Source organism: Nannospalax galili, unplaced genomic scaffold (genome assembly GCF_000622305.1).
Source record: "Nannospalax galili isolate Female #2095 unplaced genomic scaffold, S.galili_v1.0 scaffold216, whole genome shotgun sequence".
Lineage (NCBI taxonomy): Eukaryota > Metazoa > Chordata > Mammalia > Rodentia > Spalacidae > Nannospalax > Nannospalax galili.
Window position 1 is genome coordinate 3,603,139 of NW_008339003.1, and position 27,067 is coordinate 3,630,205.

At 36.7% G+C, this 27,067-nt stretch overlaps 1 protein-coding gene across 29 annotated transcripts in view; it reads left to right on the forward strand.

Moving 5' to 3' along the window:
* Ank2 (ankyrin 2) overlaps positions 1 to 27,067 on the forward strand; it is a 675,290-nt gene that overhangs the window by 584,784 nt on the left and 63,439 nt on the right. For 27 of the 29 annotated variants that reach the window (XM_029563867.1, XM_017798338.2, XM_029563883.1 and 24 more), the window contains 4 exons: positions 4,978 to 5,050; positions 12,719 to 12,863; positions 20,389 to 20,491; positions 21,237 to 21,340. In XM_029563867.1, the coding sequence (XP_029419727.1) occupies positions 4,978 to 5,050; positions 12,719 to 12,863; positions 20,389 to 20,491; positions 21,237 to 21,340 (425 nt within the window). The remainder of the gene's footprint in view (positions 1 to 4,977; positions 5,051 to 12,718; positions 12,864 to 20,388; positions 20,492 to 21,236; positions 21,341 to 27,067) is intronic. The other 2 variants (XM_029563864.1, XM_029563877.1) reach the window with 1 other exon arrangement.

Here is a 27,067-nt window from a genome sequence, read left to right on the forward strand (position 1 = left end):
CTCAAGTACACCGATTTAGACAACAATTGATTTTGGTGACATCTTTGTGGAGACTTTCCAGAGTACTTACGACAGATTTTATAGAACAATTATATACTTAATATTTTATTTGACTATAGTAATTATATTAACAAGTATGATTGGCATAAATACATTTGGAAACAAAAACAGGTGTAGCCTGCAGGGACCTGAAGGCACCTGAAGGATGTGTGTGTTGGAATGTGACATGAGTTTGGTGACATCTTTGTGGAGACTTTCCAGAGTACTTACGACAGATTTTATAGAACAATTATATACTTAATATTTTATTTGACTATAGTAATTATATTAACAAGTATGATTGGCATAAATACATTTGGAAACAAAAACAGGTGTAGCCTGCAGGGACCTGAAGGCACCTGAAGGATGTGTGTGTTGGAATGTGACATGAGGGCCAAGGTCACTCACTTTACAATGGTGACTTAGTATGTGACCGACTAGGGATGGCAATTGACTAATTGAGGTCAGTTAATATACCTTTTTCATAGAGAACACCAGATATTATCCACTACTTGAAAAACATCGTAAGAGCATGTATACTTTATTTTGTTTTCCCCATATCATGATAAACAATAAAAATGCATTGATTTAATTATATCTCATTAAACTTGTACATAGCACACTTCTTATTTCAACTTTTAAATAAGTTTCCAACCTTGACTATAGTATCTTTGATTGTACAGCAGAAAGAGAAGTGCATAGCTTTGTTTTCCATATATTATTTAAAGGTAGTTGATGAAAGTCTTATTTATGCTTTAGCAGCCAAATGTTTTGAGGATATTTTATTTGAAAAGAAAATTATTTATTCATTTCTTTTATATTCCCCAGGAGTTGGAAGATTTATTTGATATGCATCCAACAAATATTTGCTTATGGTATATGATGGTTGAGAATATATTAAGTCAAATGCATACTGTATGCATTGTCATTTAGGGCATTTCAAGTTTTATACAGAAAAATATCTGTGAGCAAGATGATTATGCATGGTACTTTTTATCTTGCTGTATGTATTTGCTTGTATAACTGATAGCATTTAATTCCAAACAAAAGCATCTGGGTTATTGCATTGTTGCAAGTACAAAGTGTGCTTCTCTTTCCAGCATCTGAAACTAGACACCAAGATCACCACACAATCATTTAAGAAAGTTGCCCTATTGGTTATTTTCAAATGAAAATATCTTCTTGTAGAAATATTTACCATGAAAGGCAATTAATTTAGAGCATTTCCACAAAAAAAGGACTTCCTGGTCCTTTTTTAAATAATGTTCACATTATTAAATCACTTTATTTACCTTTAGATACTAAAGGAAGTGTAACATCATTATTATTTAAAATACAGTCGCCATCCTGTATTTTAAATATAAGGCATTTTCCTAAAATTAATACAGTCTCCACAATGCTGAAAAATTAATCTCAAATTGAGTTGCACAATATACCTAACTGGGAATTTTTAGAAATATGCATAGGTGGACCCTATCCCCAGGATGATGATTTAATTATTCTATAATGGGATTCAAGCAACAACACTGTGTGTGTGTCTAATATATAAATGTGTTCATATGGATTTGTGCACAAATGGGTGCAGATGAGTGTGTGTGTGTCTGATATATACGTGTGTGTGTGTGTGTGTGTGTGTGTGTGTGCGTGCGCATGCATTTAAAGACCAGAGGTCAGGATTTGGATACCTTCTTCAGTAACTCTTCATCTGATTTTTTGAGACCAGGTTTCTCTCTGAACCTTGAGCTCATTGATTCAGTGAGGCTGCCTGGCCATTGAGCATCAGGGGTCTGCTTGTTTCTGCCTTCCAGACAGACCTCACTTTTACATGGGTGCCAGGGATCCGAACTCAGGTCCTCATACTTGCATGGCAGGTAGTTTGCCAACTGAGCCATCTTACCAGGCCAAAGCAAAAATATTTTTAGGATATTTTTAATAACCCTAATATTCATGTAGAGTTGAATGCCATGATATATAATAATTTAATAATTTACCTGAGCTACAGTTGTAACTCAGATTTGAACTATTGAAGCAATAATCAAAATTCATATTATAACAGATCTTTGTTCATTTAACAATATTTATGCATGATCTACTCCTTTGTAGATCACTGGTTGGTTGCTTTTGTCTTTCTTGCAGTATTTAGTTTGCTTTCATAGAGGCAAAAGCTGTGGTCTTACTAAAACATCACAAGAAGCATATATACAAAAGCTGAAACTTATTAATGTGGGTTTCAGTTGTGCTTTCCTCTGAATACTGTGAGACTCTCAATGTCCTTTTCACTTTCTTCCTTGTCTTCTAACAAAGATTCAGACCAAAAGAAAATATATTTAGTCATTTTGTGTACTTTTGTCCATAAGTGTATTTTTGTCATCATTTTATATATCAATTTTTTCAGTATGTATTTGAGAGCTACCTGCTGTGGCCCAGGTTCTGTGGAAACATTTTTCCTCTGAAATGACTCCCGGTCTTATCTAGGAGGCAGGGAAGTAGATGAGGCATATATAGTTGTGTCTAATATACACAACAGCAGAGTTAAATGAATAACTTCATTGAGGAGCAGCAGGAAGTATCTCTTCATGGAAATAACAGCTGATGATCCAAGGAAAGAAGGTTTCTGACTGGAAATGGAATATGTGGAAAATGTCTGAGGCTTCAGCAGTGTGACCCACCTGCCAGTGGCACAAGTCCATGAACATAGGGGTGGCAGGTGTTGGCAAGTGAGGCCTCCCTGACTGTCCCCATTTACTATCATAAAAAGGATCTTCTGAGCCATTATATTTAATTTTGTTCTGAAAAGGCCACTAAAATCTTAAGCATTGCACACTGATTTGATCAGTTCAGGTCCTCCTAACGCACATCTGTTCATAACTACTCAGTATAATAATCAGTTGAAGGTCTCTTCTGCTTTCAGAAAGAATTAGTCATTTAGTCTTCATACCTATTGAAACAATTCTTTAATATCTATGAAACAAAGCACAAAAATCTAGATAATCTATTCATTGGGCTTTGTGCTTTAGTTGGAGATTTTACTTTTAGGCCAAGGGTCTCTTAGGTCTTTTAATGTTCTTGTAACTGTCAGGCAGTGCACTTAGTACATTTTCAAATCAGAAATTAGATATATGAAGTTGAAACTCAATAGTGTTTAGGCGATATTTAAAGTTATGAGGTTTCTTTTTGTATGTGTATTTTATTTATTTAAATTGACCTAATTTAAAAAATAAAATAAAATAAATTGACCTAATCTATGTTGTGTGCAACAACATGGTGTTTTGATGTGCTTTGTGGAATGGGTACATCAAGCTGATTAACATATCATCACTTCATAAACTTTTATCATTTGTGGATGACTGTGAAAATAACTAAAATCTCTAAGAAAAATTCAAATACATAAGGAGTAGAGATCGCTCAGTTAGTAGATGTATTAGTCACTTTTCTGTTGCTGTGATAGAAACACTGACTCAAGCAAGTTATACAAAGAAGAATTTATTTGAGCTTACAGTTCCAGGGGAATCACAGTCTGTCATGGCAGGGAGGCACAGTGGCTGGAGGTAGCTGGATCAGGAGCAGCAGAAGCTAAGCTCTCACATCAGGCAGGCACAGGAAGCAAGAGAGCAACTGGAGATCCCACAAGGCTTAAGAACTCTCTATGCCCACCCCCAGTGACGTGCTTCCTCCAGGATAGCCACACCTTCTAAAACCTCCCAAAACAGCGCCATCATCTGGGGACAAAATGTCCAAACACTTGGAGCCTATGGGGGACATTTTCATTCAGACCTCCACAGTAGAGTTTAATCCCAGTACCTTATATACCATAATGACACTGTCTCAAAAAAATAAAAGAGAAAATTTCAAGTATACAGTACATTGTAGTACTGTATGATCATCATGTTTTAGAATGCATTTCTTTAATGTCCTTTTCCTATTTGGCTGAAATTTCATGTCCTTTAAGCAACCCACATCATCCTTTTTAAATAATTCTACAAATTTAGTGAGATCGTGTGATATTTATTTTTTTGTACCTGGCTTTTATTCCTTCTTGTTTTTAAAATCACTGTGGTATATTTGGAGTATAATTAGCATACATTTCCACAAAGTTCCGAGGCCTTTATTTTCTAAGATGAATTAAAATGTCAATTATGAGGATTAATTATTCTAGCTGATATTTATTGTGTACTATCCTATGCTATGTACAGTTCCTAGAGCTCTTATATATATCATTTTGTTTAATCTTCTTAACGATTTTATGAAGTGTCAGTCTGTGTTTTATAAATAAGGAAACTGAGGCACAACAAGACTAGAGGACTTCCTCTGTAGCTAATGTCATGAAGCTAGAAATTGAAGCCACACAACCATTGGTCTCTTATTTATATCCTACATCAGGAATGAAAAACCTTGGACTTGGCCATTCAGGAGTGCCCTGAAGGTCAAGTAAGCAACAAACTAGAAACATAGCTTATGAAGCCCTATAAAAATTGTTGATTGCTACTGTTAGTTCTAATCCCAGAAGATATGTGTCACATTTTCTATCCATATAATTTATGTGGCCTACGTTGTTTACAGATTCTTTTCCAGTTGCTTTGTTTTTAATACATTGTATATGTTTATTGCTTCTTTATAAAACTGGAAACATCATTTAGTTCATTTTAGTGAGGTCTTGAAAACATTAGTTTGCTTTCTCAATATGACTCAAACTACTGAACTCAAACTAATGAACCTTCTCTTGTACAGTGTTACTAGAATCATTGATCCTTTATCTTCAGAAAAAAAAAAAGAGTTTTCATGAAAGAGAGTAAATTCCCAAAATGTACACATGGAGCAGCTAGGATGTTTGAAGTCTGATGACTTGCTACTGCTGTTGAGTACAGCTACGACTACGACTATGATTCTTTTATTTGATTTTGTTTTTAACTTCAGCATTAATGATTTTTGTCTTTCCAGACTATCACAGAAAAACATAAGCTAAATGTTCCTGAGACAATGACTGAGATTCTGGATGTTTCTGATGAAGAGGGTGAGATTTCATCTGGTCTTTTGTGATTGCCTATCATGTTACTATACAAGGAAAACTAAACATTTCTTTAGGGACGTAGCCGGGGCTGTGGATGGCAGAGTCTTAATGTTTAAAGTACCACCTCTGCCTTTGTTTCACTATATTTACTTTTGCCATTGTAGAGCTAGATAACTTAGGTCAGCATATTTGCTCCTTATTATCTTTAATAATATTAATTAATATCTTATTAAATAATAATGAGAAAGGAGAAATAAATGGAAATTATCCATGTGCTAAAAGAGCCTCCTGATAGTACAATTATTATTATGAATATATATATTAATTATATAAGACATTTGCATTCAAATGCCTAAAACACTTTCAATTATTCTTCATCAGTGGTATATTGAAAAAATCCTTGCTTCTAAATAAGAGACTGTGGAGCACTTAGCCCTTAATGGATCACCTACATCATAGCTTTCCTACCAATGTTTAGGGATCATTGCAGAAGAGGAGGAAGAAAGAGTGTAAGAGCCAGAGGTGGTGGATGACTATAGAAAAAAAAACCAAAAACAAACCCAAAAAACAAAAAAAAACAAAAACCCTCCAGTGTTTTCCAGACAGCGAGGCAGTTACTCTATGAACTCACAGCTGTATGACCTACACAACCTCAAGCTAAATAAAATCCAAGTATTGAGGAGGGGAGGTGGGCAAGAGGTCCCAACTTCAGCTGAGCAGCTATTGGCAAGTGATAGCTGCTGGGGAGGAACAGTCAGATCTCCTTAAGGGTGTGACACTGGATAGGTTGACCAGGCTCCGGGGGATGGACCCACACCAACATCTGGGGACACAAATAAGACTTTACAGGTCTTTAAAAAAATAGAAGACAGGAAATTGGACAGGGAGTAGTAAGGTGGAGATGGAGGTTGGGGAGGGGATTGAATATGATCAAAACACATTGTATAAAATTCTCTGAAAATATTAAACTTATAAAAAAGAAATCTGCTTTCTGATTAGTTCAGATGTACAGAATATATATTTAAATCCAGAGGAGAAGAACTTTGGAAAAGGCATAAAAATACCTCAACATCAAATATTAGAACTCCAAAATGAGTAAACAGTTCTTTAAGTTAAGAAAAAAGATGGATTCTATGGTTTTAGAGTTAATACAGTTATCTAAGGTAGTAGATTTCAAAGTCCCATCAGATCTGTTTTTCTAACAGGTATGCTGAGGACTGCCTGGGGCAGAGGTAGGGATCCATACCAGACACAATAACAGGGCATTCCTATTTTCCCATACTGACTGACTTTCTGTTGTTGTTGTTGTTCTATATTTTGAATTTCTATGCACTGTTGTTCTTGGATTAAAAATATGCTACTATAAGATCATGGAATCACACACAGAGTATACAGACAACCTTCATTAGTGAAACTATCAGCATATCATTGAAAAACCATTGCCATAAATGATTGTAGTAGGCCTAAATCTAATTGCCTCTATAAAAAATAGTAAATATGTTTTTTAGGTTCTTCAACATGAAATCTTAAGATGACGCTTTATGTTCTTATTTGTAATTAACTTGTTGCTTTGTTATTAGCAAAGCAATAGGCATTATGCTGTATCAGGTTGCATAAAACTTTTGTCAAGAATGAACAAATGTTGGACCATTGTATTATGAGTAATGTAAGAGTATTGCCAAAGACTGCAATTCCAAATATGTAATATAATTCTGAGTTGTGGCCTAATATTTGCCAGCTAAATTTCAACGTCCATATATGCACAGCATGTTTTTGTTGTTGTTGTTGGTCTGTTGAATTATCTTTCTCATCCTCATTCATATGTTGTGCAGCTCTTAAACAATTTGGTGACCACTTTATTGATGGGGAAGAACTTAGTGACTCAGGTACCATTAGAGGAACTTGGATTAAATGCTTTTCTTTGCTTTTGTTTTCCTTAACTAGATAGAAACAACTTGTTTAATCCTTAAATCTTTGTGTTTAATACTAATGTTTCTTCTGAAACAGCTTGTGTAATGTGGTGGAATTGTATATGTGTGTATTTGATGTATGCATTTTATTAACTTGTAAGTTTAAAGCCATAAATTGCTTATGCTGGTAATGATTTAGTAACTATTATCGAGACTTACCAAACATAATTACCTTGTTTGAGGAACAGTGTAAGAATGTTTCCCCATAGGGTTTCCCTGTAGTCCCAGCTGGCCTAGAACTCACTTTGTAGACTAGGCTGGCCTCGAACTCACAAAGATCCACCTGCCTCTCTCCCAAGTGCTGAGACTGCAGGTGTGCACCACCACGCCCAGCTTAGAGATATATTTTTTAGGATATACATTTTGAGAAAGCATTTCCTTGGCAAGTTGACACGAAGTAGAATGAACATGTTAGTAACTAGTTTATTAGTTTCTATATAAATTGATATTGCTTGAGATAATATGGTCATATTATCCATAATTTAGGGTGGCAAAAATTATGTTACTTGAGCCAGGCATGGTAGCATGTACCTCTAGTCACATTGTTTAGGTAGCTGAGGCAAGAAGATAGCTTAAGACCAGATATTTAAGGTCAGCCTGGGAAAAACAGTGGGATCCTGTGTTTTTAAACACACAAACACACACACACACACACACACACACATTTAAAAAAAAAATATGTATATGGCAGCTAACAACTGTCCATCACTCCAGTTCCAGGGGCCTCTGATGGCCTCTTCTGTCTTCTACGGGCATTGCACGACACAGGTGCACTTACCTACATGCAGACAATACACTCATACACATAAAATAAAAATAAGTAAAATATTAAAAAACATGTATATAGATATTAGTAATCATAATGCAACCATTTTTAAAAGACAGTTAAGAGTACAGGTAAATTAACCTTTAAAAATCATTTAGGGTAGGGCTAGGGCTGGAGAGATGGCTCAGTAGTTAGGACCACTTGCTGCTTTTTAGGAAGTTTGGTTCTCACCACACAAATTGGGCAGCTCACAATTACCTGTAACTCTTGCTCCAGGGGATCTGATACTCCCATCTGGCTTTTGCAGGCACTTGCAAAGAAACACACATACACATGCACATATATGTAAAAAATTTAATCTTTTTTAAAATTTAATTTATTTTTTAATTATTCCAAAGAGAAGCAATTTTTAACACATTTTTCCAGAAATAACTTGAAGTAGGTTACATAAAAATATGTACACAATGAAGTTCAAGGGGGAAAAATAGGGATAAGAAATCAAAGACCAAAAGATTTGACAACATGGGGTCAACTTTGGTGGAAAAATGAAGGTTTCCATTAGCCCTGTTCTTTTTTCTCTTTTTCTTTTTTCTTCTTCTTCTTTTTTTTTTTTTAAAATCCTAACGAGTTTACTGGGCTTGCTAATAGAGCATAGGGTAGGGGTTTATTTACAGAAGAGTAGCCTCCCACCCCCATTTATGGCTGTGCTGGAAAATCCACACTGTGGATCCTGTGACTTTCCAACAGCTGCACAAAATGGGGAGAGAGGTGCCTTATGGCATTCTCAGCTTATATAGCCTTAACCCCACATGCAACTAAAGTTGACTGATTGGGTAAGAGGGGTAACTGACTTCCCACTTGACTCCTTGATGAGCATGGGAAGGAGGTATGACTATAGCTTGCCCACATAGTGGTTGGAGGACATGTCCAGTTAACACTCTACCTCTTCCTCCGGCCTCTTCCGCCAAAGTCACTGAGCCTTGGAGGGAGTGGTAGGTGAGGGATGATCTTCTCCCATTGTGGCAAGGCACTGAACTTTCAGGACTCTGCATCATCTGTTTTCCATGGGTTGTTGGTCCATTCCAGTGGGATTCCATCTAATATAAAAACACAAACAGCAAGAAGCAAGAACATCCAAACAGTGGCTGCTATAGTAACTTAATCTATGGGCATAAACACAGATGCTTGGATGGTACTTTAGCAGGTGCATTACATCCATCTCACAAAACAATTGCAGTGGCTTCCCCAATGAGGCCTATATCCTTCCCTGCCACAGGCTTGGTCTACAATACCAGATGTGTGTTCCACCTCTAGTAGTGGGCATTATATCCAGTCAAAAACTTGCTGGTTGTACATACACCAGATGAACCACTGTTGCACCAGCTGGAACATCTTGTTTGGCATGTTGATAGTGCAGCACACAGGGTCCATCATTGAGCAAAATTATAGGGGACAGTTCTCCCCCCAGCCATCGGCATATTGCCTTCTGGCACTATGAAAGCCACCATCCAGTGGCAGGGAGTTTCCAGCTTAGTCCAAGCTTGATTTCTCCCTCTCCTGCACTCACATCATGAGGTGTCTTCAGCAATAGGGTTTTACCGTCCACTTCTGGTGTACAACCAACATTATTAGCAATGGCCTTTATTGTTTTGGGGACATTTAGGGCCCCTCTGGCCAACAGCTCATAGATGGGAGAGCTAATGATCTTAATCCAAAATATTATTTTAAGATTGACCTTCACCTCTCTCCTAGTCTTCCTGACTAAAGGCAGGAAGATAGCGACACTACTGGCTCATATAGAGTGTTTGCTGAGAAACATGTTGGCAGGGGTGAAATGGACAAAGAACATGAGTTGTTTCTCACCCACTTAATGTGAGATGCTTATAGAAAATTTAAGTGCAGGATTATAGGAGGATGTGAAGGGTGGATACAAATTTGAACACATATAGTATATGAGAGGTCCTTGATGTCTTAATAATGTGTGGTAATAGGGGACATAAGAAAGGTCATGTAGAAATATTACTTCAGGCAAGTGAAAACTGAGTGGAAGAGTTAAGACAGTAGTAGGAAGACTAGGAGAGAAATCAAGGGGAGTTGTTTTTCAAATAAGTCACCTCTTGGTCACAGATTAGTTACTAAAATCAATTAACAAGAGCAAGGATCTGTTTAATAGGCTTAATTATGAAAGTAAGAGTGTGAGCTTTATTATTATGTCAACATAGCAATCACCTGAACAAATAAACTGACTCTTAAATTAAGAGTGGGCCGGAGTTAGAGGACACTAGTTCCCCTAGTTATGAACCATCCATTTCCTAGAACTGTGTCAATGAATCTTTCTGGTCCCTCATCCTGTGCAGATGGAGCTGCCTGTGTCCTTACCTTATGCAGAAGGAACTGTGTCTCTTATCATTTATTCAAAATGGTTTCTGCAGCTTCCTTGGGGAACACAAATTCAAGTTCAGCCATACCCTTAATCCTCATCATACTTCTGGCCTTTTCATTTTTAGTTCACATTCATACAAGGTCTGGTGTCCATCCCAACTTCCACTGTTTCCAATTGGTGGGTGTGTTCAAGTGCTTTGATATATTAATTGTCAAGCGTATCCCCATTCATTCATTATCATTTTGGGTGGAGTACCAAACTGAGGTTGCTAAGGAGACATCCACCCCTCACACCTAAGAACCAAGAGTGCCTGGTTTTGCAGGGATTAATTAAGTCATTAGTCTGGATTAAGTCCACTGATAAAAGTCATTCCTACAGAAGAAGAGAGAGTATGTAGAAAGTCTAAAGTTGCCAAAAGAAAGATTTACCTGTAGGAAGGCCAAGACCTCCATGGGGGTCAGTGGCAAAAGAAGGTGGCTAAAGGTAAGAGTTCAGACAAAGCATTTAACAAGGTCAGAGGCACAAGGTTCCAGAAATGAAGCTAGATTTCCAGAAATCTCTTCTTAATTGCTACTGTTGATGGGAAATATCACATAACAGGCTTTATGTGCAAATAATATGAAGGGAAATTTTATGCAGCATCAGCAAGTTTTGGCCCCAGACAAGTGCCTCTCTAGCTAATGGCAGTATTTGATTAGGTTCTGGGCACCACTACTAGGATTAGGGACCTTGTTTCTTTGAACCATAATTATGACATCATGACATATTTCTCAGGCCGCCACAAGTGTCTCCAAAACTCCTAAGCCCCACTTTTAATAACACTGAACATAGTAACTGCCTGAGGCAGAATGCACCCTCACAAACCATCAGAGGGCAGAGAATGGGAGGGAACACTCAGCCACTAGTTCATAAACTCAGTATGACCAGAGGCTTTCAATTTGTTCCATGGCCTGTCACCAGAATAATAAAAAAGTGATAGATTATGTTCAATCACAAGTTCTACAAGATACAGCTCTTAATGCAGCACATTGCTCTGTCAGACTTGGCATCTTCCCAGCTAGACTCTGCCTTACCCGCTTTCCCCTCTTTTCCTTTTGCTTAAACCTTCTCCCCACTAAGACACGACAAGGTCGAAAGATGAATTGAATAAGAAAATCTAAAATGGAAGCCCCATTTTATTGAGTGTTGAGAAATAAGAAATAAGAAATAACTCATTTTGAATAGTCTGTTTTCTGTGACCACCTTGGCTGCTGAGAGATTATGGGGGGGAAATGGCAAATTAGGAGAAATAAGTTGACATCCAAAACAAACTGACTCAAAGGAGGGACAGGATGCCCTAGTTTGGTAGTGTTAAGGACTCAGTGTTACGAAGCCAAGTTCAGTGGATTCATGGGGGTGGAGAAACAGAGTAAGGAAAAGAGAAAGAGTTATGAGCATGCAAACTAACTCTAGATTTTGAGGTAATTTGCTTGGCTTCTTGCTCAAGGGATCCATAATACACAGCTTGTGTCATGTGATAGATTTTGCGTTTATCTATTCCCATCACATTTTCACACACACACACACACACAAAAGGGTTGTAGACTGTATTCTCAAATGCTAGCAAAATTCTGAAAATGATTTAGGGTTGTCTCCGTATCAGACTATCGCTAGATTTTGGTAGTCTTGTTCTTAGAATTCATTTTGGAATTTATTTCCAGTTTTGTGTTCTTTTCCTATTGTGCACATTTAATCTTACAAAATATTTTATTGAAACACTCATATTTGAGACCAACAAGATGGCTCAGCAGGTAAATTCAGCTGAGAGCAAGAATTCAATCCCCAGGACCTACGTGGTAGAAGGAGACAACCAGTTCCTTTGACCTGTGTGTACACACACACACACACACACACACACACACACACACACACACAGTTAATAATATCTCATGAAGAGGGCTTATGAGGGAGATGGAGAAGAGCAGTGGGGAGGGGAAGAATAAAAATGAAGTCTAATGACAAACATAAATGAAAATTCCATAATGAAACCCTTTACTTTGTATCAGAAATAACTAAAGATTTGTAAAAAGTAGAAAAAACATCTGGGGAAAATAAGCATACAATAAAACATATTTGTTTAATGCCAAAAAAATCCCATTTATTTTAGAGAAATAGTCATTTCTTAACACATTGCCAATTTCACAAAAGATCTCTTAGTATTGGGTTAGGCACAGAATTATTGAAACTACAGAAAGATTTCAAGTAGCCTATACATTGGACTAATCATTAAACTAAACCAGTCATCATGATAAAATATACAATAAATGAAGCCAGTTGATAAGTATTCAAAGAATTATAATTCAGATAATTATTTCTTCTTGGCGTATAATAGGAAAATGGACCAAAATACTACCTCTGTACACTTTACCCGTTTGCAAATGTATGCATGGCTTGTAATGTTCCCAGGTGTACAATCTCTTCCTGTTAGAATGCATTTCATAATGGAAAACATATTTGTTGTTGATACTACATTCAACAAGTAACTTGCTCCCTCTTCCTCTTATTATCTGAAGGTGATGACACAATGACAGGTGATGGGGGAGAATATCTTAGGCCTGAAGACCTCAAAGAACTTGGTGATGATTCACTGCCCAGCAGTCAGTTCCTGGATGGCATGAACTACCTGCGGTACAGCTTGGAGGGAGCACGATCTGACAGGTATTCACCAAACATATTTAATGTCAGTCAGACGTGTATATAACACATTTTAAAGTTGTTTTTACTTTATCTTTTTCTTTTGGTTTTTAGAGACGAAGTCTCATTATGTAGCCCAGGTAGGCCTAGAACTTGCTCTGTAGTTCGAGATAAGTCTCAAATTTCTAATCTTCTGCCTCAGCCTCCTGAGTGTTGGGACTGTAGGCATGTGCCACTATGCCTGGCTTATAATACATTATTATAATGAAAATATAGACATAGTTATGGAGCACTTAATGAGTATCTCACCACTGTTGCCAGTTAGCACATTGTCGCATTTGTTTCTCTTAACAGCTTTAAGAAATATCTATTTTAAACAACAGCAAATTAATCTACAGAGATTAAATAACGTAGTAAAAACCAGACAACTGCAAAGGAGAACCAAGATGAATATGTGCTCTCTGCCTTTAAATATAGTGTGTTTAATTAGCTGCCCCTTTTTTCTAGCCAAATTCCAAGGGCAGTTTTGTTGATGTTCAGACCGGAAAGTAACCACAGACACAGGGAGTGTTTATTTCAAAGATAGCAGAGGGCTCAGCACCTCCAGGGCGAGAGCCCCGAGTGCCCTCTTGCTCTTTCTTTTATTGGCCTTGCAAAATAATTACAGCATGAGAAGAAGAAGACAGTACGTGATTTCTCACAGGACACAAATGCTTTTCCCAGCTGCTTTTCCCCAGCTACTATCTAGGTACAAAGTCCTGCTGTGGCTACTGACTGTCTTCAGGGACATTCTGGGCTTTGGAATAACAAGCTCAAGATGAAGGTTGGGGTGTCGATCAGTGTGCTGGCTGACACCTCCACACAGTTGCTTATGTGCAACGCACTTCATGGCATTCCTCCAACTTACTGTGACCTTCCAAAGCAGCTTGTCTGGTTAACTGTATGCTGCCCAATCTCTTCTCTTTATATTGTTTGGTTCCCTTCACAGTTTTGCCTTGCATATGCTCTTACCAAATAAAATCTGTGGGGACTTCTAATTCTTTCTTATTAGTGCTGTAATTTCTATGAACAAAATGTTGTAAAGAATAAGAGAAAAGAAGTGCAAAAGAAAACTGCCTGGAGTTAACTTTGTCATAAAAACAGAACAGAATTTACAAGAGGCAATCTGAGTGAAATCTGGAGGGGGAGCATTTTTACAGACAAATCTGGCAAGTGCTCTATAACATTTTGAACTTTATGATTAATGTTATTTCAGTTCTTACTAAGTAGTACAACTGGTTCTTGCTACTCTCTGAGGCAAACTAAATAAGAATGTTCCAGGTATGCTGGCAGAGGTATGACTGCTAATCTGGGTCACCTGTGTGTTTGTCCACTTACCAAAATGTCTTTTCCATCAGCAGTCATACACATAGTTTAAAGCTGACTTTTTTAAAAATCAACTACTCTCTGAGTTTCCCACATTTACAGTTTAAGAAAGTCATCGATTTAAATGGATAGTCTATAAAAGCAAGTTTGTCTTTCTTGAGCATTGGTGCCCCTTCCTCAGTGTTTTCTTTCCCCCTTCCTCTCTTTTTTAAGTTTTTTTTTTATTGTAAGCGCATTCAGCTAAGCTTTGTGGTATGTTCTGCAGGTACCAATGTGAATGAAATATGCTCACTAAATTCACAACCTAGCAGAGTGCCTAAGAGGTTAGGACAAGAAACACAGAAGTACTTCAAACTTGAGGTTCAAACTTCCTGATGGAGAGGAACCCAAATTGAGATGGGAGCTGAGCAATGATAGTTGCGGGAGGCAAAGAGGGCATTTTAGCCTTCCTTAACAAGGTGATAAGCAAAAGCTGACATTAGTTTGTGGATGACAGTGGAGTGGGAGTGTGAAATCACACCTGCATTTAGAGGACTCTCTCTACTGACACAGAGAGGGTACACTCCAGAGGAAAGTGGACAATGGGATAGACCACTCAGTTGCAACCTGGAGGTGTTATGAGAATGCTAAACTTTAACCTTGGTCACAGTCATGGAGGGAATTTCGGAAATAAAGTCTCAAGAACATACCTAGTGAGATTTGGTGATGAGTTAGTTGCATGGGATAGCTGAGGAAGTAGAAGTTTAGGTGTTGGTTGTTTAGGTAGAGGATGGCCCTTAGGATCAGGATACAGCAGGAAAAGTAGCCCCCTGGGGGTTGGGGAGAAGGGCTGAAAGAGTCCATGTTCCATGCATTTAGACTTGTAACCTGAGATGACGATCCTCTTCTTCTTCCTCTTCCTCTTCCTCTTGCTCCATCTCCTCTTTCCTCCTCCTCCTCCTCCTCCTCCTCCTCCTCCTCCTCCTCCTCCTCCTCTCTCCCTCCTCCCTCCCTCCCTGCCTCCTCCCCCTCCCCCTCCTCCCCTTCCCTCTCTTCCTCCTCCATCTAATTCTCGAATTCTTCTAGACAGGGTTTTCCTGTGTAGCTCTGGTTAGCCTGGAACTTACTATTTAGACCAAGCTGGCCTCAGACTCACAGAGATCTGCTTGCCCATGCGTCCCAAGCTTTGGGATTAAAGGGGATATATCACTACGCCTAGCATAACCTAAGATTCTTAAAAGACTATGTTTCAGCAAAAGAAAATATTTATACCTTTGTATGAATTCACAGTAATCTATGGATAGCTTTATTGCTCTCAGCCAAAAAAACAATTTTTTTGGCATAGTTTCTAATTACTAAAAACAAGCACTTGAGGGGCTAGAGAGGTGGTTCAGTGGTTAAGAGCACTGGCTACTCTTGCAGAGGACTGGGTTTGGCTCCCAGCATCCACATAGCAGTTGACAACCAACCATAATTCCAGTTCTAGGGGATTTGATGCTGGCTTCTGAGCATTGCACACATGGTGCACTTACATATATGTAGACAAAACACCCATATACATAAAATAAAGTAAATATACATTAATTTTTTTAAAACTAAGTACTTGAGCTGGCACATGCTTTTAATCTTAGCATTCAGAGGCAGAGGCAGACAGATCTCAGTAAGATGGAGGCCAGCCTGGAATTGTCTATGTAGTGAGTTCTGGGCCAGCTGGGACTACATATTGAGACCCTGTCTCTAAAAGAAAAAAAAAAGCCAATAAATAAGTAAATAAAGACAAGTACTTGATTCAGTCATTTTCCTTCTTTCAAACTAAAGTTGAGAAGCAATTTATAATATAGTTTCCATAGAACAGGCATAGAAGGTTTGAATCTTACCAGCACATAAAGGCAGGAGCATGAAATAAACATTATATGAACTGTTCTCTAAGTACATATGTGCATTTTGAAAGCACCACATGTATTCATGAACTTCAGAACAGAACTAAAGGCAGCATCTCATTTTCATAGTTTTCTTGTTTTATTATTATTTTAATTTTGCTTAAGCAATATATCACCTTTTTCTGATAACCACTTTTTCATTATTTTTTCATTTGATATGCTCTCAATACTACTTACTATTCCCAGGTAGGTGTTACACAGCATGAAACCGTGGCCTTCCTGGACTCATCCATATTTCCCTGCTTACTGCTCACAGTGCATGTGTGTGTGTGTGTGTGTGTGTGTGTGTGTGTGTGTTGGCAGGAGCTGCTTACATTCTACAATTATGGACTTATTCTCAAATTAACATTTTTATGCTAAATTCAATAGTCATTGGAGCTAAAAGAGATGAATCTATTATTAGGTTGACAGTTGGCCACATGAACCAGGCTTGTCACAGTACCACCCCATGGTTGATAAAACACAAGAATGGCTTCCCCATAGCAAATCTATGTAGGTCTATGTATATCTGTGGATACCTGGAGAAGTTAGAAAAATTATTCTGGTGCCTAAAATAAGCATAGATGCAGAAGGATACAAATACATAAAATTTAATAGGTATAGGACAAAAATACAACCAAATTCTGATCAGTTGGATTTCAATCCATTTGATTTTATTATTGCTTGAAATTTAATGTTGTCCAAATACAACTGAAAACACCAAATAACAACAAACTAAAGATGCTTCTTAAAACAAACACATTGAAATTTTTGTATAGTCACTTGTTCAGTAGTGTTTGAAATTCTATACGTTGAATGTCTAGTAAATATAGTTTGCTAAGCTAGTAATTTTTATTCTTATTGAAGTCTATAAGGCACTTGTACCATAGTCTGAATTGAGTCCCTAAAAGCCCTCTTGACATCTATAACTGATAACCCTGTAGTTGAGCAAGTAAAATTAAATTTCTTTGGCTATATTATTATAAGTGTATTAACTGAACAGGAGGCACTGATGTAATAAAACCTGAAAACAGTTGCAAAATATTTAAATTTGTTCACAGTGTTTTATGTTATGGTAGACAGTTTATAATCTAGAGACTTTAATTATTTCAAAATTCTATAAGCTAGTTATTATTTAATCAGATAGCATTATTCCTCTGCTGTTGGAATGGTCTAGCTATATGTATTTCATTTAAATAGAGTCTGTGATGTCATAGGGGGAAATTAAAAAATATAAACATTGATTAAATAATCCATCTGCATTTTAGAAGGTGGAAAACACAGTAAGCTAGAATAAGATCCCTAAAAAATACTTCGACATTGCACCAGCTAACTCATTTTCCCTTCCTCTCTTCTCTGCCCAGTTTTTCTGCTGTCTGTCTACATATCCCAGTGCCTGTACTCTTCTGTAACCACCTTTGGCTACATGTCATTCTGCTTCTTCCATTCATCTTCCCTCTCTTAGGATTTTAGGAAAGACAAAAATAAATAAAAACACCAGAAACTCTCTAACTCTAAGAGATCAAAACCAGTTGAGAGACAGACCCAGGTTATCAGGGAGATGGAAATCACACTCAACTTTATTGTTGGTACTAACTGCAGAATGGGACTTTACACTTCGTGTAAAGTGTGCCCTCTTTCTTACTGCGCTCTTGAGACAGACTTCACAGGATTAGTCATTGTCGCTTGAGTGGTAACTGAGACCTGGTACCTTCTATTAAAGTTTAGGTATAATACAATCCTGGCAGCTTTTTCACTGATTTTATTTCAGGTATTTTTATTTACTGTTTTGTGGCCCCATCAAGCTAAATTTTCATTTGAAACCCGTATTCTTCTTTCTTACTGATGCATTAAAGGGTCAGTTTTACCTAGCAACTGAGCAGGCATTTGTAATCAAATGTCATTATATGTGGTTTCTTTTGTAATTTTGATTCACATACATTTAGCACCTTTACATACATAAAGTGATAGTCTGAATATATGGATTCTAAAGCCATGGCTAAAGATTATGTACATATTAAGTCTAAGCAAAGTAGAAAAAGGACTTAATGGCATAAGATGGTTAAGCCCACAAACTTCATTTCAAAAGGTTGGCCCTCTCATGTTTTTCCTTCCCTTGGCCAAATTCAAAAGGAAACAAGAACATCACTTAAGCACTGCTGATCTCTCTACTGCTGCCAGGTACAAAGCACATCCAAATGGATCACTGCTGTCTTTGTCATTTAAACCAAGTAAAAACAACAGTTCATTCCACAATGGTGACATACTTTTACTCAATTAAAAGTTCCTTATTATTAAATCTCTACTCCAGCCTAAATTCAAGGTCAAGTTAAGATTGAGCAGTCTGTGGCCCACTTATGAAATCCACCATAAAAAGCCAACTCCACACCTTCAAATTCAGTCATAATCTAAGCTGCCTCCTCTTGCCAGGGTTCAAACCCAAGCTCATTAATTTACTAAGGCATCCAGGCTTCCTCCACCTCTGTTAAGAGCCTCAATCTACTCTGAAAACTGGTATAACTGAGGATTGCTAAGCTTTGATTCATATTTAAAATTTATTTTATAATAAACACAGATTTATGTAGGAATGAGCATATAATGTCAATAGTAAATTTCTTTGGTTCATGTCACTAATTTCTAAAATGTGAAGATCCCAAACCTACTGATGAAATGTAAGAAAGTGTTCCTATGAAACACCTCAGGCGATAATGGCCTCAAGCAACCAAAGCTGACACTGATGCTTCATAAGAATTATTGCATGTAGCTTACAAAATTAGATGCATTTGAAAAAATAAAAGTTGCTACTAATAAATATGGTAACTTGCCATTCTACAGTGCTTCACTGACCAAATGTCAACTAGATAAAAGTATAAAATTTGCTTCTGTAATTTTTAAATTTTTATTTATTTTTATTTTATGTATATGAATGTATTGCCTGCATGTATGTAAATATACCTGTGCCATGTAATGTCGTGGAGTTCAGTACCTAGGTCCTCTGGTAGAGCAACCAATTCTCTTAACTGCTGAGCCATCTCTCTAGCTTTTGCTTCTATAATGTTGTGAAAGCTTGCTTGTCTCTTTGTTAAGCCCTGTGGTCTTTGAGCTAATAGTTTGAATGCAAATCATAGATACTTGGACTAATTAATATGTGTAAAATCTATATAACATACATATTATTAATTAAATACCAATCTATAAACTAGGCATGGTAGCTCATACGTGTAATTTGAACACTTGAGAGGTTGAGGGAGGATAGATGAGAGGTTGACAGTTCCAGGCCATCCTTAAAAACAACAGCTTCAAAAAAAAAAAAAAAAAAAAACTCAAAAGCAAGCATTAATATAATGTCCTTTGGCTGTACAGACTGATAAAGAAGGAATGAACTATGCAGAGGACAATTTTAGCTATCTCAGTTGAGTCTATACAGAACTTTAAAATTCACATTTATCAAAAATATAAGGCACAGATTAGCAAGGATTAAATCTCATTTTGATTCTTGTCAGTGTCCACTGGCAATTATTCTTTGTTCTGGCATGTATCTGTCCTGGGCTGGTGCTGAGAAGCAGTTTCTTGTGCACTTACATCTCATCCCCACAGCAACCACCACTCTTTTGTGCCTCCTGTACTGCACACGAGTCATGCAAAGAGGATGTAGCTCTCCTTTGAACTAACAGTGCTATTGGACTCACCAGAAATAGATAAGAGGAGCCCCACTGCTGCCAGAAGCATGCATCTGGCCGTGGTTCACTTCATGCTGTACCTTCCAGGGGAGTGCACCGACACTGAGTCATCCACAGTGTAGAGGGTCTGGAAGACGGTGGGGAGTAGAGCCTAACAAGACCTGCTTCCTCTCATCTCTTCCCGCTCTCTGAAGTACTGTCTGCTTTCTCTGGAATACTTTTTCCTTAGTTGCAAGGAAATTAACATTTAAGAAATATTAATAGATTTTAGAAATCTATCCTGGAATTATTTTGTGTAAATTTTCTTGTACTGCAGTAAATAACAGCTGCTGATTTCAATCATTTCTGAGAAGAAAACGAATCAGATTAGGAGTATCAAATTTTAACTTGTGGATTCCCTTGTGCCCCTGCTATTGAATGTTAGCCAGAGAATATGTTAGTTAGCTGCTGTACAGAGAGATAGGGCCACACAGAGACCTGTGTCCCCCTGGAAGTTGTACTCTTAGCTAACAGCATGCTTTTTTCATTCTCCTGCTCGGCTCATTTCATGCTCCCAACCCTTCACTGCTGTTGATATATGACCATGACCTCCTGTCAACCTACCAGCCTCCGATCCTTCAGTTCCGACAGGTCTCACACTCTGAGCCATGCATCCTACCTGAGGGACAGTGCTTTGATTGATGACACAGTTGTAATCCCCAGCCATCAGGTATGCAACTTTCTGCCTTCATATCTTTCCTTTCTGGACAGTCTTTTCCTATTTCCTGATGCTACAAATATTCTGAGAAAGCTTTATTTAAAAAAAAAAATGAGAGAGAGAGAAAGGGAGAGAGAGTGAGAGAGAGAGAGAGAGAGAGAGAGAGAGAGAGAGAGCCCAAATTCCTTCTTAGCAGTCAAATTAGGATGAGAGATTTTGTGAATTTTCTAGAAAAATACTCACTAGGTTTTCCATCAAACAGTTTTTTTCTGAAATAATGTACCTTCTTTCCTTAGTTGTACTGAATTCCTCTGTGGAGATTTTATATAAGAATTTGTGTTTTGTAAATAAAATCTTTATTATGAGAAAAAGTGAGGTAGGATGCATTTACAAGATGCGTGGCATCTTTTAGAACAGATCTTGCAGTATTGAAAGTTGTTAGCTATGAGAAAAGGCTGATAATTTATTCCAGAATATTTTAATTTTTGGTATGACTTCATCACTTTTTGATAGATTGGATATAGGAAAAACAGATGGGCACTGATTCTCTTCAGAGGCAATTATACTAGAGCAATCTTATATTAATAATAAATTTTAAAAGGAAATGCATTATGAAACATTTATTTTAGATGATTTGTGCTTATGCTTTTAAATGAAAGTTTTCTAATATTATCTTTCATTTTGCTGCTTTTCAGATTTCATTATATTATACTTGAAACAAAGCGTTTTAATTAAATTCACTGTTCTTTGTGTGTAGGTGTCAACTCTAGCCAAGGAGGCAGAAAAGAATTCTTATCGTCTAAGCTGGGGCACTGAGAACTTAGACAATGTGGCTCTTTCTTCCAGTCCTATTCATTCAGGGTGAGTAAATCAATATCATGTATCCAAATCAAGAGGTAAAAAGAGATGGGAATGAAAATAACAGCTTTATCCAGTAGCTTTAGTTGGTGGTTAGCGATGTCCTCTCCAAATTGTAAATAACATTGCTTTTCCCAACACAGTCCATCTACAGCAATGAAATAGCAAAAAGAATTGAATTTGACATAAAAAACGATCGTTTTAAGATAATTCATGGTATTGCATCCAACAGCTTGCTAACTAACTAGTGGCTTCCTTACTGTTCATATACTGTCCTTAAGATATCTTAAAAGGGGGCTGGAGAGAGGGCTTAGTAGTTAAAAGCAATGGCTGCTCTTGTAGAGGACCTGGGCTTTGTTTCCAGCATCCACATGGAGGCTTATGACTGTCCTTAATCCAGTTCCAGGAGATCCAATGCCCTCTTCCGACCTCTGAGAATATTGCATACAACATGAATACACTTACATACATGCAGGTAATACACTCATACACATAAAAATAATAAATAAAATATTTAATGCATATTTTACTGAGTTTTTTGCACTTCCTACAATTGATCTTATTCACATTTAGACTCCATCCACAACCCTCCATACGCCCCCACTGGATTTTATGCATTCTCTCATATATGTTAAGGCCTATTTGATTAAGCTTTTGTACCCAGGTGTCCCTTGGTGCAAGTTTAAGATATCTTAAAAAGAAGAGGCTGGTTTAGTTACTTCGTAGAAAATTTCAATTTGCTAAGATTAATTGAAAGGTGTTTAATAAACACCTTTCCCAGAATATCAAAGCTTTTAAAATATTGGTTACAGGAGTCTAAATCACATAGATACACATATCATACACTGAAGTAAGGATATAAATATAAAGAGAAGTTCACATTCAGGTAGTCAGTTTCTCAGGTGTCTTCTTAATGCCCCTCATAGAGTGCCTGCTGCCTGCTTATAACTCACCAAAATTTAAAGCAAGACCGAATACTACTCCCAAACATACTTACAGTTTTCCTTAGATTTCAAAAAACTCTAATAAATATTTCTTAAGGAATTTTAAGTTATAATAGTATTCTATTTGGTTTTGCCCTGATATTTTTAGTAATTTTTAATAATATGTTAATATTATGTATAAAATCCTTCTATTTTTTCATTTAAGTAAAAGTTCTACCCATATTTTATCTAACAAAATGGAATACTTAGGTTTAAATTATTACCCCAAGTTCCTTATTTGTAATCTCTATAACAGTTTTGAATACTGGACTCTTCTTGTTCTTGGTATTTTAAAATAGCCTCTTTCCATGATGGAGTCCATGATATTTTTTAAAATTTTGGAATTCTTAGTCTAATCTCCCACTAAATGCCATAGAATATGAAATTGCAAGAGTCGTTCAGAGGAATTTAAAAAATTAAACTTCATTTAAATTTACTTGTGTATTTAAAGTGTAAAATGAGACCAAAATCTCTGTTATAAATTAGTCAAAACCTGTCACAGCACCCTCTGCTACTGTTTCCCACATAGTAGGTGGGAAAAGAGGTTGAAGACTGAGGACAACAGAGAAGAATCCAGACTCTGCCCTGTAAAGATATTACTTTAGGTAAAATATAATTAACTGAATAGCTGAATTTTTAAAGTTGAGTGTTACAGTAATAGTTTGGTTTTCAAAATAAATTATCAACATTCAAAAAGGAATCCTTAACATTAAGTGCATCAATATCCAAACTTTTTGACGAAACAAAATAACACCTGCATGCAATAATTACTGCTTAATCATTGTTGACAATTGACAATGAACCAGCAGCATCCCATGATTAAAGACCAATCAGTTAAACTTAGACTCTCAAAATTATAGTCTGCAGTAAACCAACTTTTCTGAATTTCAAACACTTAAACCAACTCTCAATTATTTATAACACTAGGTGAACATTGGAGTCACCTGGGAGCTTTAAAGATAACAATGTCAAAGACTCATTCCAGACCAGTTATATCAGAATCTTTGTTTTGGATTCCTGACATTGGTATTTTTCTGTGAGTCCAGGTTATTGAAATGATTAAATGGAAAAATCTTTGCTCAGTAATACCTTGATTATTAGGGATTCTCTGGAATGTTCTTTATATCTTAAATTTACTTATTTCTTTGTTCTTCATACATTAGTTAAATTCTACAAATCACTAGACTGTGTGCCAGTTGCTAAGGAAAGTAGACAAGATAGATCTAACACCTTAACCTTTAGAAAACACGTGTGGTAGTCTTTTAAGTAGGAGACCAAGTGCCGGAGGTAAATGTTAAGAGTGTGCCTTGGTATCTGACTGAGTAGAATTCAGACTCTTGAGACAGATACTCTGTATGTGGCACTGGCACATTATGAAAAAATCTCTGAGCTTTAGTTTACTTATCTGTAAGATAAGTATTATATTATCAATCCTATCAGAGCATTTTAAAGATTAAATGCTTTAAAATCATTAAAATTTGCCTAGAAACAATAAGTACTCAAAAGATTATGGCTATTATACAATCTCTCTATACACATTCCACGTTTCTCACAAATTGAAAATCAATTAAACAAAATGGCTCTGAATCCTCTGAATGGCAATATCAATGTACTTCAATTCACGATGGCAATGTGGCCTTGCTTCTGCTAGGTAATGCCATCTAGCAGCGTCTCTGCCATAATATTCAAGCAAACAGATGCTACAAATGACTCTAATGAGACTGAAAATTATCCTTGAAAATATAAGGATTCCAAATGTTGTGATATTTGAAAGTGACTTTCATGTGAGTGGATATGAGTAACATCCATCAGATCATATCTTGTAACAATGATTTTTTTAGTTTCATTATATACCAGGTTTCTGAGTAGTAGCTATTAGATATTTTTCAAGGAGCTGAGCTTTAATCTGCTCAAATGTAAAGATTAGGTATTTCTGGTAAGAGAATAGTAAAGATAGTTTTTTATTCATATGGCACAAGTGTGAGTGTATAATACTCTATTAAATTTAGTAGTTAGCTTAACTAAAGCTGCAGCTTCTATCACTAATCAATACTGATGATGTGTTCTCCTTCTACTTCATGTTTGAAAAGATATCCCTGGCAGAGGAGTAGATACATCCTACATCTGGAAAAATGAGAGACATACTTTGTTTGGTTATTTAAAGAGTTTTCTGGCTGAGTCATGCTGAATCTAAGAAACTAAGAAACAGTTGTACTTCACACCTTCGAGTCATGATCATACCAACAAAATTTAGGGCAAAAATTTGAATTTTATAATTCTTACGTATATAATTGCATATTAATTTGTCAACGTAAGGCAGTTCCTACCAATAGGGAATTTTGTAATGCACTTTGTATATTGGTATTCCAAAAGCCTTTTGTAGTGTGTAATGGCAGCCAAGAGCTGTTAATTAAGTGCCAACTCACCAGGTGTTAAAATGTACTACAGTGACATAAGTTCATAAAACAGTGATCTTTTAAAACATGCTGAAGATAGTTTTGTTGTGAACTTTACACTTCTTTAAAAAGTAAAGTTTGTTTACATATGTCTTGAAGCTATTTGTTCAAATAATAGACTATTTGAAATACGAGGAAGCTCATGTGACAATGTAAGTGCTTATGTAAGCACTTCCAGCTGTTAATTTAGGTTTCATGTATCTCAAAATTTCCTGGGAGTTCTTTTAGATTCATGAAGGTAAACTCTTAAAGATGGAGAAAAGTGTTTTATAAAGTAACAAATCAACTGTTTTGTAAGATTTGATTTCTGATTCATTAAATGTGTAACTTTTATATGTCAGCAAATGTTGAGAACACAAGGGAATTATGGTGGAACTACCCTGTGGAGGATTTTAAGGAGATGCAGGCTCATAGGTAGGAGAGGAGTGAAGGGTAGAATCATAAAGTCGGATTAGACATAATGTATTCAGTGAGGAAGACCACAAGTCCTAGAACAAACAATGATGTCTTGGGAAGAACTAAGACTATGTTTGCATAGATTTCTATTGCCTACTAGTACGTAATCAATGTTATCTACTTTCCCTTATATTTTTATACTGTTGCTTGTCACTGAAGCTTTCCTTTAAATTGTGCTTTTTATGTTTTCTTATTTTTAAAAGTATTTGCATATTTTTAAAAGTATTGCTAAGTGTCGCCATAAGCCTGTACCGAGACTACATTTCCACCCAGTGATTGTGTGAATTCCCCAGTTTCCTAAACTGGGAGTAGCCACAGATCTCCCATACCTTCTTCCTCTCTCAGCATTTGCATAGAGTGATATTGCACTTGTATTTCCATTCTTTTTCAATGAATATTGTATTAGTATATAAATTATATATTTCAGTCAAATGTCACTTCTAATTTCATTCTTTATATTTCACTTGATTTACTCCTTCTCTGTGCTAAAGTATCTATTCTGTTGCAGCCGCACTTCTCCATGTCTTGATCGTGACAACAGCAGGTGAATGTCTGCATAATTCCTCCTCTGAACGTGTAGCCTATTCCCCTCCCTCTTCCACCATCTCCTTTGCCTATTTCCTGCCTCAGGACGCTTTAGTGTTGATGATATTTAGCCAAAGTGACAGAGAGGTTTACATTCTTCAAATCAAGGCCATTGCTCAGTTTCCCTTTCTCTGTGAAGGGAAAGAGGGTATGTTAAGTGCCAGTGACTGTTAGGTTAGCCAAGCTAAAGTTAAAATGGACTCCCATCTGGTTTTGGTTGCAACATCTCAACCTCTTTTGTGAGCAAAAAAAGTGTTGCGTCCAACTGAAAACTGCTGTTACCCACAGTCACCAAAATTGGTGGAGCTGTTTTAAAGTTTTATTAAGGTTATGATTTTAAGTAGGGCTTACGGCTTTTTTGCCCCTTGGTTTTGTTTTTGTCTTACCATATTCTAGGTGAACCAAAGACTAAAAGTCTATTAACAGTACATTTCCTTTCTAGTTCTGTTTTTAGTGCAACCTTTTGATATTTTAGAAATTGTGCTATGGAATGACTTGTCCTCATTCTAAATATAGCAATTATTCTGTTATTTTTATGGTTATTTTTAAAAATTTCTTTCATGATGTTGATTATAGTATTTTCTGTGATCATCAATATTGATAGTACAGATTATCCATCTATAAATAAGACAAATTTATGTTTTCATTCTTTAAAATTTCTAAACATCCTTTTATTTCTAACCACCCCCCTTTTTTTTTTCCAGTCTTTTTGAGAGAGGGTCTCCCTGTAGTCCCAGCTGTCCTGGAACTCACTATGTAGACCAGGCCGGCCTTGAACTCACAGAGATCCTCCTGCCTCTTCCTCCCGAGTGCTGGGACTAAAGACATATGCCACCATGCCCGGCTCTAACCACCCTTTTACATTTTATCAAACACACTAAATTATGGTTCTGTTGGTAAATTTAGTGATCGATAATCATTTAGTGATTTTAAACAAATTTGGACCACATCTTTCAATGTCATTTTTCATAATTTTATAGTTTATGAGATGAGAAGAATTAGCAAGGGGTTCAGGAGGATGATGGAGACGTTCCTGGTGGGTGTTCTCATAGCACCTCAGAACTCAGAATTGATGTCAGGCCCTGGGCCATGGATCACTGAAGCACCCTGATGATTCTTTTCTGTTGTCTTTCACCCAGTAACTAACTCCGAGTGCTGCAGTCACCTCCCTGTCCCCATCCCATTATCCTGGATAAATTAAGTGGAAAACTTAAGTATCAGTAACTTTGGGGGCGGCATATATATATATA